The 17,897-nt window shown below is 36.7% G+C and overlaps 1 protein-coding gene across 1 annotated transcript in view; it reads left to right on the top strand.

The window, feature by feature from the left end:
* Phyhd1 (Phytanoyl-CoA dioxygenase domain containing 1) overlaps positions 1-9,579 on the top strand; it is a 47,533-nt gene extending 37,954 nt beyond the window's left edge. The window contains exons 3-5 of the mRNA XM_069812828.1: positions 4,787-5,051; positions 7,699-7,944; positions 9,308-9,579. Of these exons, the coding sequence (XP_069668929.1) occupies positions 4,787-5,051; positions 7,699-7,944; positions 9,308-9,483 (687 nt within the window). The 3' untranslated portion in view covers positions 9,484-9,579. The remainder of the gene's footprint in view (positions 1-4,786; positions 5,052-7,698; positions 7,945-9,307) is intronic.
* Positions 9,580-17,897: the final 8,318 nt, after the last annotated feature.

Genomic DNA, 17,897 nt, shown 5'->3' with positions numbered 1-17,897 from the left:
GTAAATAAATACATACATCTGTATGTACAATATTGCTTGCTCAATAAAAAAATGGGAATAATTCAGTCGCTTAGAATCAAACTGCACTTTATTTCTCAGAAAAGACGAAAAACTAGTGCAGTTAGACTCTAAACCAGCGGTGACCAAAACTCGAGCTGCAGTGATTACATGCGACAGACAGCCTATTAAGTAAGGAGACGGAGGAAAGGTACTTGGCATGAAAACTACAACCAGTGGTGGTTCCTGTACTAATATCTTGATTAATCCCGCAGATAAAAATCTCAAGCTTTGCTGTATCAGTAATGTCACTGCTGTCATCAAGAGCCAGTGAATAATATACGATTTTTCTTCTTTCTTTTTTTAACCTTCCTCTTGAATATAATCAGGAATTTTCTAAATTCATCTCTCGATACTTGGTCGAGAAATTCGCAGTTTTTCAAAATTAAAAACTTCTTATGAACGAGTTATTTAAGCTATTTTAATCATTACTCTTTTGAGAAATTCTGTTCTATTAAAAGACTTTAGAGTACGAGATATTTCAAACCCCATTAGGTAGCTGACTTCCTTACATTTATTTATGTCATCTTTCTCTTCCTGGCTATGATTTAAGACATGTCAATTCCTGGCGTTTAACAGTTCGTTGGCACATAATATTGAATCAGTTTTTCTACAATATTATTATTATTATTATTAAATGAATAACTAATAAATATAGTTACGCTCATCTAAAGATTAAGAAGATTAAAATTGAGATAAAACCTAATAATTTTTATTCTTCTAGGGAGAAGATCTAAAAATATCAATATTCATGCACGTACAGAAGAATTATAAAAACACATACTTAGTAGTCAATAATAATAATAATAATAATAATAATAATAATAATAATAATAATAATAATAATAATACATTATTCAGCGTGGCAATTAATGTTTCTATATACTCCTAATTGAACCGTTGAGCAAAGTAAACATATTTACATTTTGTCCGACAGAACAACAAAAAAGTTCTCCTTCTCATTCTTTACGAAACCACCTCTTACTGCTTGTAGAGACAGAGTTTGTAGAGCAACATGATACCGCCACTGCTTGCCTTCAGTACGTGAATGAAACACACAGCAACGTACAGGAAACTCCTCGTACCCGTTTGAATGTCTGTGATTACACAATATAATCACGACACCCGCTTTGATCACCGCTGCTCTAAACGGTGATTGTACTACTAATACAAAGACATAAATTCCAGTTTAACTGCAAACGAGTAGTTTATATCACATTCCTTGCAATTTTCTGCACTGAAACATACCTTACTCCCATATTTCACAATTTGGAGAAAGTGCAGTTTGATTCTAGGCGACCCAAATAACAAAATTATGAAGCCTTCTCTAGTACAGCGACACACAAGAATGCGTGTGTATAAAACCTTAGCTAGACCTGTACGTCTACCATGTTTCGTAAGTGAAGCATGAACAAAGAGAAGTACTGATATCAGCAGAATAACAGCCTGTGAAATGAAATTTATGAGAGCAACACTATTGTCCAGTGCTAATGTCGCATGCCAGTTTCCCCACCCATTTCTACTGGCCCCTCTGTAAAAGCCAGTGGCTGGGCGTTAGGCTGTTTTGTGAAAATATTTTTGTACGGAATTTGGAGTATACGTAATATTATACAAATGTTTAAAATAATTTAAAGAAAAGGGTCCCGTTAAGTCAGTAATTGTCACGTGATTTCGACGATCATGCGACATATCCACTCTGACAAACAGTAGGTTATACTCGCTTGGACAGCAAAAGAAATGAAGATATCATGGAAGAACTCCAATTACAACCAGTCCCACAGTTCATAAACAAGTACCAGCTGCAGTGGAAAAACTATGTCCAATGTTTCAATACCGTCCCCAAGAGAAGAAATCTTTGGGCCGTCCAAAGAAAAGGTGGACTCTCACTGAGACAGTAACAGGCCATTGGCCTTATACTTCTTTAGATGATGATGATGATGATGATGATGATGATGATGATGATGATATATTTAACGAAACAAAGTCTGCTGGTTTGTGGCAGTGGCGGCTACTTCTATGCTTCGACTCAGGACTTTTGTCGTTTTGTTTAAATGTAATTCTCTTTTATGAATATATAGGGTATTTCAAAAGTCAGTTCAAATATTAAACCGCCATAAATATTATAATGTTTGAGATAGGGAAAAAACAAAAACATCACAGTGTTGAGCAAACAACGGGATTTACAAAACACTGGGGAGATGTCCGCCGTTCTCTTGTTCAACGTACATCATTCTGTCTGCGACACCATGCGCAGCATTTTGCAGATAATGTCTTGGAATATTGGCAATTTCTTACGAGATGGCATCTTTCAGTTGCAGTAGGGTTGTTGGATGTGTCAGGAAAACTCGTTCTTTAAGGTAACCCCACAACCAAAAGTCGGTCACATTGAAATCTGGAGATCGCAGAGGCCACATAGCTGAAACGTGCCTACTGATGACACGATCGCCAAACATCTGCGTAATTGATTGTTTTGCAGGGATAAAGATATGGGACGGAGCGCCATCTTGCATGAAAATTATGTTTCCCATATCGTGATTCCTCAGTCTAGGGATGACGAAGTTCTGTAACATACTGTAGTAGCGCTCTCCGTTTACTGTAACAGTCTGTCTTATTCCATTATTTTCCACACCTGTGGAGTAACGGTTAGCGCGTCTGGCCGAGAAACCAGATGGCCCGGTTTCGATTCCCGATCGGGGCAAGTTATCTGGTTCAGGTTTTTCCAGGGTTTTTCCTCAACCCAATATGAGCAAATGCTGGTTAACTCTCGGTGCTGGACCCCGGACTCATTTCACCAGCATTATCACCTTCATCTCATTCAGACGCTAAATAACTTAAGATGTAAAATAACCTACCAAAAATTAATGGTGAAGTTAACACGCGTAATTGTGATTCGTTTTCCGACCAAAGTCATCAGTCATATTCACTTACACCATTGAATAATAGAAATATAAGTCATGCAACGTAGCTTCGTGGTTTAAGGCATCATGCATTACGGAATGGGCGCTGGTTCGAGTCCTTATGAAATTTTGGTCAGTGTATGTGACCGGTGCTACCCAGCAACGTGATGTAGTTATGGAGCTATGACAGGTTGCAAAATCCAACTGATTACGGAAACCAACTGTAATGGCTGGGGGATAATCCTGCTATCCAGGGCTTTTTAGTGTGCAATCATACATAATTCGTCCAGCAATAAAACCAATATGTGCAGTACTAAAACAAATTTTGTGCAGCAATGAAAAATACAACAGGATACAGGACGTTTTTTAGACATTCTGCAATTAACAACATAATCAAGAGAGCATTAACATCTTCTGGTATCCCTGCTATTTTAGAACCCTCTGGGATTAGTCGCACGGATGGAAAGCGCCCTGATGGATTAACCGTGGAGCAGAGGAAAATTGCTAATGTGGGATACGACATGCGTGGATACCTTAGCTCCATCCCACTTGCCATCAACTTCTAAAATCGCAAGCTCTGCAGCAGAATCTGCCGTACGCAGTAAACGTCGTAAATACGTGCATCTAGTAGACAATTACATCTTCATCGTCTTTGCTGTCGAAACAATAGGCTCCTGGTGTAAAGAAGCAAAAGACCTGGTTTCCGAAATTGGCAAAGTTTGGTGACTGTTACTGGAGACCCTCACTGCACCAATTATCTACGGCAACGAATAGGAATAGCCATCCAACGTGGAAACGCAGCCAGGATTTTGGGATCCTTTCCAGACGCCAATTCTCTGGATGAGATTTTCTTTATTTGAATGTCTGAAAGCAAGACAAGGGTGAAGTACGAAGCCGCTAGAATGACGATAACACTCTACTCACGGCAAGAATCGAACTTTTGCTCACTAGATGGCAGCATATTGCAGTTCACTTAATTAGTGCAAAATTAACGTGCTAAGAAATGAAAATGGTCATTGTTTGGTGATCGAGCTAATTAACTAATATAAAGATAATTATTATGGATTTTTTGTAGTTTCCTGTAGGCCTAAATGGATATTTTTAAACTTCAGATACACTTTTATATGAAAGCAATAATTTAATATTCATGAAAATATATTTCATGTAAGTTACTTGCTACAATTATAAAGTAAAAGTAATATAAACAATTATAGCAGAATTATGTTGAAGTAACGTGAAAAATTATCTTTTAAGTCACTAGTATCTTCTGCACGCATTGTATTCTTCACCTGACATAATTAGGAACATTAAATCCAGACGTTTGAGATGGGCAGGGCATGTAGCACGTATGGGCGAATCCAGAAATGCATATAGAGTGTTAGTTGGGAGACCGGAGGGAAAAAGACCTTTAGGGAGGCCGAGACGTAGATGGGAGGATAATATTAAAATGGATTTGAGGGAGGTGGGGTATGATGATAGAGACTGGATTAATCTTGCACAGGATAGGGACCAATGGCGGGCTTATGTGAGGGCGGCAATGAACCTTCGGGTTCCTTGAAAGCCATTTGTAAGTAAGTAAGTCATTAGTATCTTAGAACTTCTTATTCTTTGCTGTTGAAGCATTGTCTCCTGCAAGCTGTCTTCTTGACATTTCTCGATATGGCTGAATATGCCAATCAGAATCACCAGACTTTAAAAATTAGACTCTCTATAGATACTGACTGATTGCTTCATTGATTCATTGATTGTGACCACAAATACCATATGGACACACAACAGACAAAGCTTTCAAATGTGGAAAGCCAGTATTTTAGTTAATCTGTATGTTACAGGCCAAAGATAAATACTTCTTGGAGAGCAGTGACAAAATCAGCTACTTCTTTGAAGCCGATGCAGTGGGGGAAAATGGAGAATTGGTGGCGGAACCAAAGATATCCCTCAATAAAGTGGGGCACGCTCTTCACTGGCTGAATCCTGTCTTCAAGAAGTACACATTCTGTGAGAAGGTTAAAGAAACATGTTTCCAGTTGGGTTTGGTGGACCCTGTCGTTGTACAGAGTATGTACATCTACAAGAACCCAGGTTTGGGCAGTGAAGGTATGTTTAATGTTTGTGTCAATATTAAAACACAGGATATATCAGGGTATTCCGTTATTGCGTACCTTAAACATATGGATTGTAATTAATTAATGAACTAGTGGACTTACTCGTGTTAAATATGTAATATTTGTCCGGCTTACAGCTGTTTCAGTGCATCACGCACCATCATCAGAGCCTACTAGATCGCGGCGTCATCTCGAACTTCTCTGCCTGTTACGAGGGTGTGTTTTATTGTTGGAATGTGTTGGAGTGTGGAGTCGAATAGTGTGTGTGTACTGAAATTGATCTGTGTGTTGAGGATTTGATCAGGGTATGTTTTAGTGTGTTTGTATATTTCGTATTGTTCTAGTGTGTTGAGTTTTTGGTTCTTGGGTTGTGTGTGTAGGATTTCCATGTCCGTATTTATGTTATTGTATGTATGGTTAGTATTGGTTATGTGATCGGCGTATGTAGATGTATTGTGTCCTCTGGTTATAGCTTTAATGTGTTCTTTGTAGCGAGTTTGGAATGATCTGCCTGTCTGTCCTATGTAGAACTTGTCGCAACTATTACATGTGAGTTTGTATACACCTGTGTGGTCGTATACACACACAACCCAAGAACCAAAAACTCAACACACTAGAACAATACGAAATATACAAACACGCTAAAACACACCCCGATCAAATCCTCAACACACAGATCAATTTCAGTACACACACACTATTCAACTCCACACTCCAACACATTCCAACAATAAAACACACCCTCCTAACAGGCAGAGAAGTTCGAGATGACGCCGCGATATCTAGTAGGCTCTGCTGACGGTGCGTGATGCACTGAAACAGCTGTAAGCCGGACAAATATTACATATTTAACACGAGTAAGTCCACTAGTTCATCAATTAATTATATTCAAGTGTTAAAAGTGGTGTACGCAAGATTCAAAATGGATATGGATTGTATTATAGGTACATTTTAAAATAAATAAAAAATGTCATATGAACTGTCTGTACGATTTAGTTATAGAGATATGAGAGAGAGAGAGAGAGAGAGAGAGAGAGAGAGAGAGAGAGAGAGAGAGAGAAGATATCAATGAAAGATGTCGTTCCTGACCACGAAAATGTTTATTGCCATATCATAGCAGGTGTTCAAAATGTTCACCATTACAATCACAACATAGACTTGTCCGTCTGTGCCATAAACTCTTTGATTTTGCAAGAAAAAAGCAGAATTCCGAATCCCAACATATATCTCTACAATTTACTGCCATAAGTGGTCTCGGGTGAAATGTCTTTCAGCATACACCAGACTCTTTAGATAACCGAATAACAAAAGAAATCACACGGTGTGAGATCGGGAGATCTTGCTGGCCATGGAACAGGTCCATTCCTCTCAATCCATCGTCCTGGAAATTTCATATCCAAATGTTTGGGATAATGTACAGCATTCATACAGGCAGCAGAACATGAATTAAATCAGGTGTCCCCAAAATAAGACTCATGTCGGTACGTTCCCTATTAGAAATCTTGTATTCTCCCATTGTGAAGAACTCTGCAACTAAGCCGTTTAGACAATTAGTTTGTATGACATTTTTTGTTTATTTCCAAATGGATAATACAATGCATATGTTTAAGATACATAATAACATGCTATATCTGTCATTGCTAGAAATAGAAGCTTAAGAAAATTCTGACTCCTTCCTTTTCTTCTTCTTCTTCTTCTTCTTCTTCTTCTTCTTCTTCTTCTTCTTCTTCTTCTTCTTCTTCTTCTCCTCCTCCTTCTTCTCTAGAGCTAAAGCCCTTAAAGTTTGGGCTCAATATCTCTCACAATACATGCCCAGTGTTATCTATCCAGTGCTTTTATTCACCATCTTTTGGTGTCTACTTCTCTCAGATATGATTGAACACCATCCAACCATCTTATTTTTAATCTTTCTTTTCTTCTTGCTCCTGGTTTCTATTCTAGTAACTTCTTCACCATTCTTCTATTGTCCATTCTGATTACATTTCGAAGCCATTCTAATGTACATGACTTTATTATAGTCACTTTATGTGAGCTGTGAGTTTATTGTACAACTAACGATTCATTTTTTGTTCTCCACTGACCTTTCCAGACATTTAACGATATATTTTGACGCGTAACGTCTATATTCGATTTATACTAACAGAAGACAATGAAATGATTTTTTTTTGGTTGCCATGGAAATGCTTATGTCATATCCGATAAACTGAACAATGTGAAAAGTCGATTTCTATACGCAAGGGGAGTCTGCATATATACATAACCTACTTGGAAGAGTTTATTATATTAATCCATGAAGGGTTTCAACATACTGTATATTTAAAAAAATGTTTTCAGTTGTACTTTGACATGGACAGAAATAGACGTGTGTGCATTACATGCATAAGTAACAAGAAGCTACTGGTAACACAAGCCTGGCATTACTCACATATAGATAGAAATATTTATGGAACTATATTTTATAGCTTTCAACAAACCACATCAGTCAGTGACGTCATATTGTTTTGTTCTAGTTCGGGTTTTGCCTTGGATAGATAATAGCAGAGTGCTTTAGGTACAATGAATGAATCAAAAATTTTTAATCACCCTGTATATGACCCAGAAAAAGTCATATTTATAATTACAGTGATGTTTTATTTCAGTCATATCACATCAAGATGCTAGCTTCCTGCATACGGAACCTGTCAAACTAATTGGGTTTTGGATAGCACTAGAAGATGCAACTTTACAAAATGGATGTCTATGGTTTGCTCCTGGTTCACACAAAGGCGGCGTTCACAGGCGCTTCATTAGGAATCCTGATGAAAAATCTGAACAACTTCTAATTTATGACGCACCAGCTCCTTGCTACCCCACGTCCAATTTCCGGGCTGTTCCAGTCAGTAAAGGTGAGTCCCATGTTTACAACAGGCAGTGCTTTAAAACTTGGTATCTATTCTAACATGCAGACAAATATTAGTGTTTAAATAAACTAGGCATGGAATGATACACTATTCCTCCACAATCAGATGCAGATACTAAAACTGAAAATCTTGTAATACCGTAAACTTTGAACACAGAAGAAACTTTGACCATTTTTTCAGAAAATCGTATTTAGGTTACTATATGATGCATTTGTTATAGATGGAGGTAAATTATCATAAAATCATTCTCATACCAAATTTACCTCCATCTATAACAAGTGCAGCATGTAGAAACCTAAATATCATTTTCTGAAAAAAATGGTCAAAGTTTCCTCTGTGTTCAAAGTAACCCCAGTTTACGGTATATCGATGGCCCAGTTCAAAAAGAAAACAACTCAAAATTTAAAGTTTTGAGAAACCTGAATTTAAAGCTTCATATTGCTGTGAAAAATCCAATTAACACACTATAATTTGAAACTTACATTATATATACAGAGTTAGTTGAAAGTCCCGCACCACCTAAATAACTTTTGAAGCATACGGTTCAGTGACATGAACCTTCGTATGTGGGGATAACCATATACTAAGAACTCAATAATGGTATTACAGAGTTTTTTATACTTCCGGTTTAACCGGAAGTAACTCCAAATGGAACACCCAATATATTTTTTTATCTTTGAATAAAGCTAATTAAGAGCTTTTCAAAAATTACCCACACTTGATACTTCTGTACAAATTCAGTGTTGCTAAGTCAAGAAAACAGAAAAGTGTATCGAATATTAGAATAATAAATGCACCACCTAAATAACTTTTGAAGCATACGGTTCAGTGATATGAAACTTGGTATGTGAGGATAATCATATGCTAAGAACTCAATAATGGTATTACGGAGTTTTTTCTACTTCCGGTTTAACCGGAAGTAGCTCCAACTCTCTTATTTTAAATGAAACAACCAATATTTTTTTTTTTTAATTTTTGAATAAAGCTCATTAAGAGCTTTTCAAAAAGTACCCACACTTGATACTTCTGTACAAATTCAGTACTTCGGAAGGAGGAAGGCGAAAAAGAATTAGCCTACTATACATTACGTAGAAATTAAATAAAATAAACGACTGAAGCTACAGTTTAAATAATGCAGGTTTAACAAATTTAAAAGCATGAACATAGTCTACTGAACACGTTTCTCTGCTTCTACCCACTCAACATAAATATTAAAAGCAGCACCTGAATTTATTTCAAAACCAGTGCCGGTTTCTGGCCTGGTTGCACACTTACATAACCACCACTTTTTTTTATGTTCTTTTAATCGACTCGAGATTGAATTGTGAACTGTTTGTGTGGATTGCAGGAACTTGTGTGCTGATTCACGGGCAGGTTGTGCACCGCAGTGAAGTGAACAAATCAGAACATTCTCGACACGCATACACGTTTCATGTGGTTGACATGAATGGCACTACATACTCTCCTGACAACTGGCTACAACCAAACCCTGACCAACCATTTCCACATCTGTACAAGAACTGAAAACCATCAACAATGCTGAAGTACAAGTTATAATGCTTTCAAAAATGTTACCAATTGTACAAAAAATAAATAAAAACGTACATTAATGTAAACAAGCACGCAGTTTTTCATTCACCACTTTCCACAGTAAAAATAGAAAACTTTTGTGTTAGTAGAGTCATTCCATTGTGACGGTTGTGGCATAATTCATGAAAGGAAATACTTTTTGATAATTTCTGCATGTTCAAATTTGTTAAAAAATTTATTTCTATAGTCCAGTCTGCTGTCCAAAAATCTGAAAGTTAGAATTTATAAAACAGTTATATTACCGGTTCTTCTGTATGGTTGTGAAACTTGGACTCTCACTCTGAGAGAGGAACATAGGTTAAGGGTGTTTGAGAATAAGGTGCTTAGGAAAATATTTGGGGCTAAGCAGGATGAAGTTACAGGAGAATGGAGAAAGTTACACAACACAGAACTGCACGCATCGTATTCTTCACCTGACATAATTAGGAACATTAAATCCAGACGTTTGAGATGGGCCGGGCATGTAGCACGTATGGGCGAATCCAGAAATGCATATAGAGTGTTAATTGGGAGACCGGAGGGAAAAAGACCTTTAGGGAGGCCGAGACGTAGATGGGAGGATAATATTAAAATGGATTTGAGGGAGGTGGGATATGATGATAGAGACTGGATTAATCTTGCACAGGATAGGGACCGATGGCGGGCTTATGTGAGGGCGGCAATGAACCTTCAGGTTCTTTAAAAGCCATTTGTAAGTAAGTAAGTAAGTGTTTACAAAAGTCCTTCAGAAGCTCTTAAAAAAATCATTGCAATACATAGAAACTGTAGATCCCACAAAACATACTTTTCTTCTTTTGTGATGGTTGTGACCATTTCATGACATTAAGTTCCCACAAGAGTTCTTTAAGACAAGATTTCTGTGAAGTTTTTGGGATAAGTAATATCAACTTATTTTTCTCCTGATACATTCGATAGCAATACATAAGGATAGATATGATGCCCTAGCTCTGTATAATTAGGCCTACTGAATACTTTTTTTAACATGTGACGGTTGTGACATTTGTGAACTTTTTATTTTTATACCATATCTACATACAGTGAAATCTCTCATTTACGGACATCGAAGGGACGTAACAATCTGTCCGCATCTGGGAGGTGTCCTTTATTGGGAGGGAGGCTTCCCAATCTAACAGTAAATTTATAATATGCATTATGTATCCCTTCACTCTTTAAATGAAATGTATTACTGTAGTTTAATTCTAAATGCAGTATACTACTGTAAATTCTTTGCAACTTTGAACTACAGTAGATAAGACCGAAAAAGGAAAATACAGTACTGTACCATGCAATTTTATTCTAGGTCTACAGTTATGCAGTACTATAATTTACAGTTTTCAACTTAACCTTTACATTCAGGTACCATGTCTCTCGAAACAGAACAATAGACTGAAGTGAAAAGAAAAATCCTACTAATCCTATCATGTGTCGAATACAATTTCATGATCGCAGAAACTTTGGACCAATCAGACAGGTTATAAATTTTATGATTCTCTTTATCCACCCACTTCCAGCTAACAAGGGGTAGCTGGCTGGGCTAGCGGTAGCCTATGAGACCCTTATTGTCTTCTTTCATGTTAAGGAATTTAGTTCTCAAAACTAAATTTTCCATTTTTGTAACACATTAGATCTTGAAAACAAAGTTCTGTCGGCAGTCAGGAGGTAAAGCAAGCTTTAGGACTGTGAAACAGCTGTCCGTGTCCGTGTCTGAGAGTGTCGGTAAACGAGAGTTTAATTATCATTATTTCTATATTATTTCAGTTGGGACATAAAAATTTGTCTGTATATGAGGAGTGTCCGTATCTTGGGGGTATCCGTAAGGAGAGGTTTCACTGTATACATATTTTTATATAGAGTGATATAAGTTAAATGTCCTAATTATTCCAAATGTATGAAAAACATTGTTATTATTATTATTATTATTATTATTATTATTTCATTAATATTATTCATGTTTTGTGTGACGATTGTGACATTAACGCCTATTAACTATGCTAAAGTAAATGTGATTAATATATTTAGCATAAAAACTGGAGAACCTATGAAGAACATTTAATTTCCTCCAATATTAAACAAGAAACAATGGCTGCCTTCAAAACAAAAGAATGGTGAGTTGCATAACATAGTTTAGTCAACCATATAAAATGATAAATTCAAGGCATTTAATTTTATCCATTCTTTAAATTTAAAAATCTATTATATAGACTACAGAGGATCAGTATTTGGTTGTAAGATGCCAATAACCATAAAATTATCACAATTATTACTTGTCACAATCCACAAAAAATTAACTTAAAAGTTTCAGTGGTTATGTCAAAGTCTACATGGAATGATCTATGAGTAAGTAGCGAACCAGAATTAGCTTATTTTGCTCGCATATAAAACGGAATTTTTTTCCTTTGAAAATGGGTCTGAAAAATGATGCATCTCATATGCCGATACTGAGTTTGTGAATGGGTCAAAGCTTCGTGGGATGCTGTAAAAACTGACAGAGTAGTTAAATCATTTAAGAAATGTGGCATTAGTAATGCACTGGATGGTACCTAGGACAATACATTGTATGAGGACTCTGATTCTGATTAAGTGACTCTTCATATAGCTCTGGAGATAAATTTCTGGGTTTTGACTAAGATTAAATGGTAGGCCTATGCTTTCCTAGTTAGTTTAGGTATATGATCAAAGTAGAACCTATGCATTACTTTATATTTGAAATAACTTACTGTAAATTTATTTTAATATTCAGTGATAAAGGTTTTTTCCTAAAAGTGTCCAAAAAAGAGGGTGCATTAAATGCAGGCAAATACAAGTTGTCTATACAATTACCGGTAGATATTTTTACCTACATTATACATTTAGACAGCAATTATTAAACAATTATTTTATGTAAATTTCGTAAAGAAATTATATACTAGTGAGATTGAGTCTGAAGAACTACTGTCAGCATTAAGTACTTAAAAAAAAACTAGTATGTAAATGTTGCAAGAAAAATTGCATTAAAAAGAGCTGTCAGCAGCATTAGTTCTTGTGCCACTCTTGCTATTCTTTCACACAAGTAACTTCCCACTGATTTGTGACAAGTAATTTATACAGTGTCTAAAATCTCTTCGCTCAAAATAATAGAGAAGTCTAAAGTGAGTATGTATATCCTCAAATACCCTCGAATAAGCCGCGTATCCCACTTTTCAAAGAGGAAAAAGAAAAAAATACAAAAATAAAACTTTCAACATGTTTGGAATAATTATGTATTAGGCCTATATGACTTTCTTAAGATTAAATTCTATCGTACCTAGTTTACATGTTTCGATCTATTATGGGTCTGAGGATGACCCATAATAGGTCGAAACATGTAAACCAAGTACGATATAATTTAACACAAGAAAATCATATAATACATATTCCGAAGTGATACAGTGTTAAAAGTTGTGTAATCAAGATGTATTTCAACATGTATTCACGATAAATAAAAAAAAAAAACAAATAAACACAAATATAGTCTCTGGATAAACTTCGGGGCTTATACCGTGTTGTCTTGGTGTTGGTGGCTGACATTTCGACCACTGTGTTATAGTCATCTTCAGAGGTGAGCAAATTGGATTAAGAAATAGCGTGCGAGCTTGTACATATAGGCTACAGGAGTCTCAATGGGGGGAGGACTTTCGGTGATACAAGCTAGCACACTATTTCTTTATCCAATTTGCTCAGCTCTGAAGATGACCACAAAACAGCGGTCGAAACGTCAGCCACCAACACCAAGCCAACGCGGTATAAGCCCCGAAGTTTATCCAGAGACCATATACACCAGCCGCGGAAGCCTACGCGAACACAAAACACAAATATAGTTCAGTAAACAATTCATTTTATCCTAGGACAGGACGCATTTGAAACCCATCTTATGTGCACGCATTTCATTGTACTCGAGTGAATAATTATTTACTCCAGTTGTCCTGCTTAATCGGCAATTTACCGAGATCCTTCAATATTAATAATAAGCGACAGTAAATCCACTAGCCTACCATAATTTTCTATGATGCTACGTAGTTTGTTATAATAAATACCTTTTATAACTATTAATTTCTTCATTCTGCGATGTTTTCATCACCATCATCGTCATCGCCCGAGCATTCCTCTACAACCGTCCTCTGTTACGTCCAGCTGATTGGAAATGCTGTTTTTGAAACTCTTTTCAACAGGAGGAAGCGATATGCGTGCCCTTGCATCACGAATCCGTTGAAAATATAACACAGAAACTACAGAACCTCAAAACTCAAGTCCATACTACACAATAGTGACTGGCAATTAGGTGACTTGTAAACTACACACTAGGGTGCTCTGGACATGTATGCTTGAATCATGGCCTTCTTCACAGATTATTTTTCTAAAAAACCATGATATCACCATATCACGGAATTAAGAGGGCAGTGTCCTAATGCTGTTTCATTAGAAGTTCTGTGGAAAGGATAAGGACTAATATATTACAATGATATTTAAAACATCGTAAAGAAAGTATTAACAATTACAATATTCAAAGTTAACGTTTTATCTACATTATATTTTTCATTATTTCTCTTCCAAAGCATCTTTAAATATCATAACCTCAATTGCTGATGAGGCGTCCATGTTTTTTTAGTGAACAAGTCAACAATCAAGCAAGCATTTTCGTTTATTAGCTATTACCCTAGATCATAATAGTAACTATGATACTTCTATGATCTAGGCTAATACGGACTTGCTATTCACTACGTAGGTTCACGGCCTTAATTTCGACAGGTACTGCTAACCCAAACGCCTTAACAATGTTAACAATTGAAGTACCCGCGCGGGAAGATACTGGGATGCGCTACCAACTTATGAATTGCGCGGGAGAAAATCTATTTCTATTTTTAAAAAAAGTGCGCAGGGTATTTGAGAAAATACGGTATTTTTGGAATGGGGAACGAATGGTCAAAAATGCCCGTTTCAGGTGCCACTAGACATTGAAAGAGAAATATGTTTGAGGAACGTTTTCGTAAGCTGCTTTGGTTTTTATAACTGCCAATCGCGTCGATGTTTGGTGGTACTATAGGCATTAAACAAGGGAAAACAGTGCGCAGAAACCAGCGGGCGTGACTGTATCGCGCAGATGACGTATGCTCCCTTTCCCAGCATGCTCTCACGCCTACTGAAGGTCTGGGGGGGGGGGGGGTAAGAGGAGTATAGCATGAGCGCCGCGAGGAGTTCGAGCTGAGTTTTGCTTGTAGGATACCTATAGTTTACAAAACAGTAAAGCTGCATCTACACAGTTCAATTTTCCATGCACGTAGGCATGCAATCTGGGAAGAATATTGAAAGAATGAAGTTTAATTAAGATACGTGAACATTTTTTGTCTACATGGTGCGACGTTTTGAACGTCATCTTCACTGCGTATGTGTGTGTGTGTCTGTGTGTGTGTGTGTGTGTATATATATATATATATATATTGTGACGTTTTTAAACTAAACAACAATGTAACTTTATTATCTCAACAATAATAATTCCTTTCTACAATTCACCTTAAACGCTCTCGTCAACAATAGGATTTTCACTCAACACAGTATTCGTTATAGCACTCCACTGACGGCAATGACAATTTACTTGGACTATTACGAACAACAATAAACTGTTAATCTTAACTAATATTTACAAAGCACTATTTACAAATCAGAACTATCAGTTCTCAGTTCACAGTTCTTCTAGCTCAGTCACTCGAGTTCACAGTATCTCGAACCACAGGCCTTCAGAGACAGTTTACTGTACTCGAACTCAGGTCCCTCCAACTGCGGTCCACTGCACTCGAACTCAGGTCCCTCCAACTGCGGTCCACTGCACTCGAACTCAGGCCTTCGGATGCTGACACAGTTGCGGACGCACACTCGAGTCGAACTCCGGTACACAAGACTGGCTTGCTTGCTCTGGCTTACTCACTGACTGGCTGACTAATCAACTGAAACTGCCCGAGTTCGCTGGCGTTTCTTCTTTTATAGCAAAATCATAGTTACGAGAAATTTCTACGAGTGTCCTCTCGAATTATCTATCTCCACTTCAGACGGACTTCTCTAGAAGATTCAGGAGGGTCCGTCCCCCTTTCACTCCGCGAGTAGCAGCTGCGCGCGCACTCTCCCCTCATCGCGTTGACGTAATACACCCCCTCTGCCCTTCAGCATGCAGATGCTCCCTGTACCAGCGTTTCGTCTGCCGTGCGCCCTGTTGGACGCATGTTCAAACCCCGTTGCAGCTGTCACAATATATATATATATATATATATATATATATATATATATATATATATATATATTAACTGATAGTAAATACCAATCTTCTATGCATTGCTTGAATACTTAAAGTTGAATCGTGTAGATGCACCTTAACACAATCGCCGAAGGTAACATGGACAATTCGTATGGGTCAACTTGCCCATGAAATGCATGCTTAAGGTGCATCTATACGGTTCAACGTTTCTTTCAACTTTACGCATTCAAGCAATCCATGCAAGACTGATATTTAATATTAATCAATATATATATATGTGAAGTGAAGACGATGTTCAAAATGGCACACCATATAGATACAAAATCTTCATGCACCTTAATTGAACGCACGTTTTAAACTTGATTGTTTTAATATTCTTCCCAGATTGCATGGGTATGCACATGAAAACTTGAATCTTGTTGATGCAGCTTTAGAGGGATACTGTGTGGTATGTAGTGAGGGAGCAGCAATATACTAAATCCCTATCATCTCCTACAGGTACAAAGTAGTAAGCCAAATGATTTCGCACTCAGAGTTCAGTTCAATGGTTTATCCAGCATTGTGCTACTGTACCGAACTTCCTACAGTTTGTACTTTCTTCAATCACTTTTCGTCTCACCTCTAAACTTAACACCATTCTAGATTTAGCTTATTGTTAGATATGATTTCTCTTTCAAACTAACTTCACAGTTCCTCTGAAACAACTCAACGAAAAGTTCATAAAAGCTGGTCCAAACAGAGAAAGATAGAAAGAGGAGGGGAAAAAATAAAGAAACATGCCGTGACATTTTCGATAGAAAAAGTCCGTGTTTCAACTCTTTAAAAACGAATAAGAATTTATAGCTATGCACAAAAGAGTCATAAAACAGCAACCAACTAACCCCAAGATATGGAGGGTGTACTGTTGTACATTTTGCTATTGTCCTCGTGATATTCCTTCCTGTCCTCTAACCATCGAAAAAATAGGTCAGACAGTATCCATGAAAAGATTTTTTGTTGGACAGTGACTGTTGTAGTCAGGTTCCAATCCAAATAGACCACTGGCCGGTGCATGAGGTGGCCGCTGAATAAAGAGAGAATATATATTGTTCTTATGTAGAAAATTAGTGAGATCGGAAAATGAAAGGTACACATGAAACAGACATAATAACGAGCATATTGGACACTGGTGTAATATGTTTTAATAACAAGTATTATTAGAAACAGTGTGTGTTCGATATAGTATAAGTGAACTGAAAATCAAGAACAGGGTGATAAAAGTGGCAATTTTTAATGAATTAGAGAAGTGTAATAGGACGTTAAGTAAAACGATAGAGATAATGAAAATATGTGAGGAGTATGGCGGGGGAGGCTAGCTAGGATAGCGAAGTATAATATGTAGAAAATTAGTGAGATCTGAAAATGGAATGTACACAAGAAACAGACATAATGACGAACTTATTGGGCAATGGTGTAGTATGTTTTAGTAACAAGTATTATTAGAAACAGTGTGTGTTCGATATAGTATAAATGAACCGAAAATCAAGAACAGAGTCGTAAAAATGTCAATTTTGAACGATCAAAATGGGGTCGAAAGTTAAATTATAAGAGCGTCTACAAAAGGTATATCGGTAATCTTCATCTTACGGAGACCAGGAAGTCGCAGGTTCGATTCCCGCTCGAGGTTGTGAAATTTTTCTTTCATACCATGGCATGATTGTGACTATAATAGTATTTAATTCAGTATATCGGTAAGTCGCGCATGTAAATGTTGACATGAAATTCTATCATAATAATTGAATGAAATTTGTAGCTCAGCCACATGCTCATAATACAAGACGAAATGAAATTCTTAAATTAGTTGAACCTAATTATTTCACATCTGCTGCTTTACTACATAGTACAAATTATGGTCCACGGCTATATAATTCGATAATAAAATTTCATTCAGAATTGACTACTTTAAGGAATGAAATTTTCAGATCCAGAATTAAAAAATTTATATGACAGACTCCCCTGTATTTATATTATGTACCATGTATTGTAAAACAAGTTTATTTCTATCCTAAGTGTATTTTTCTATTTTATCTTGGTTACTATATCAACA

Source organism: Periplaneta americana, chromosome 16 (assembly GCF_040183065.1).
Source record: "Periplaneta americana isolate PAMFEO1 chromosome 16, P.americana_PAMFEO1_priV1, whole genome shotgun sequence".
Classification (NCBI taxonomy): domain Eukaryota; kingdom Metazoa; phylum Arthropoda; class Insecta; order Blattodea; family Blattidae; genus Periplaneta; species Periplaneta americana.
The sequence above is the reverse complement of the archived record's forward strand: the minus strand, read 5'-3'. Positions and strand labels throughout refer to the sequence as shown.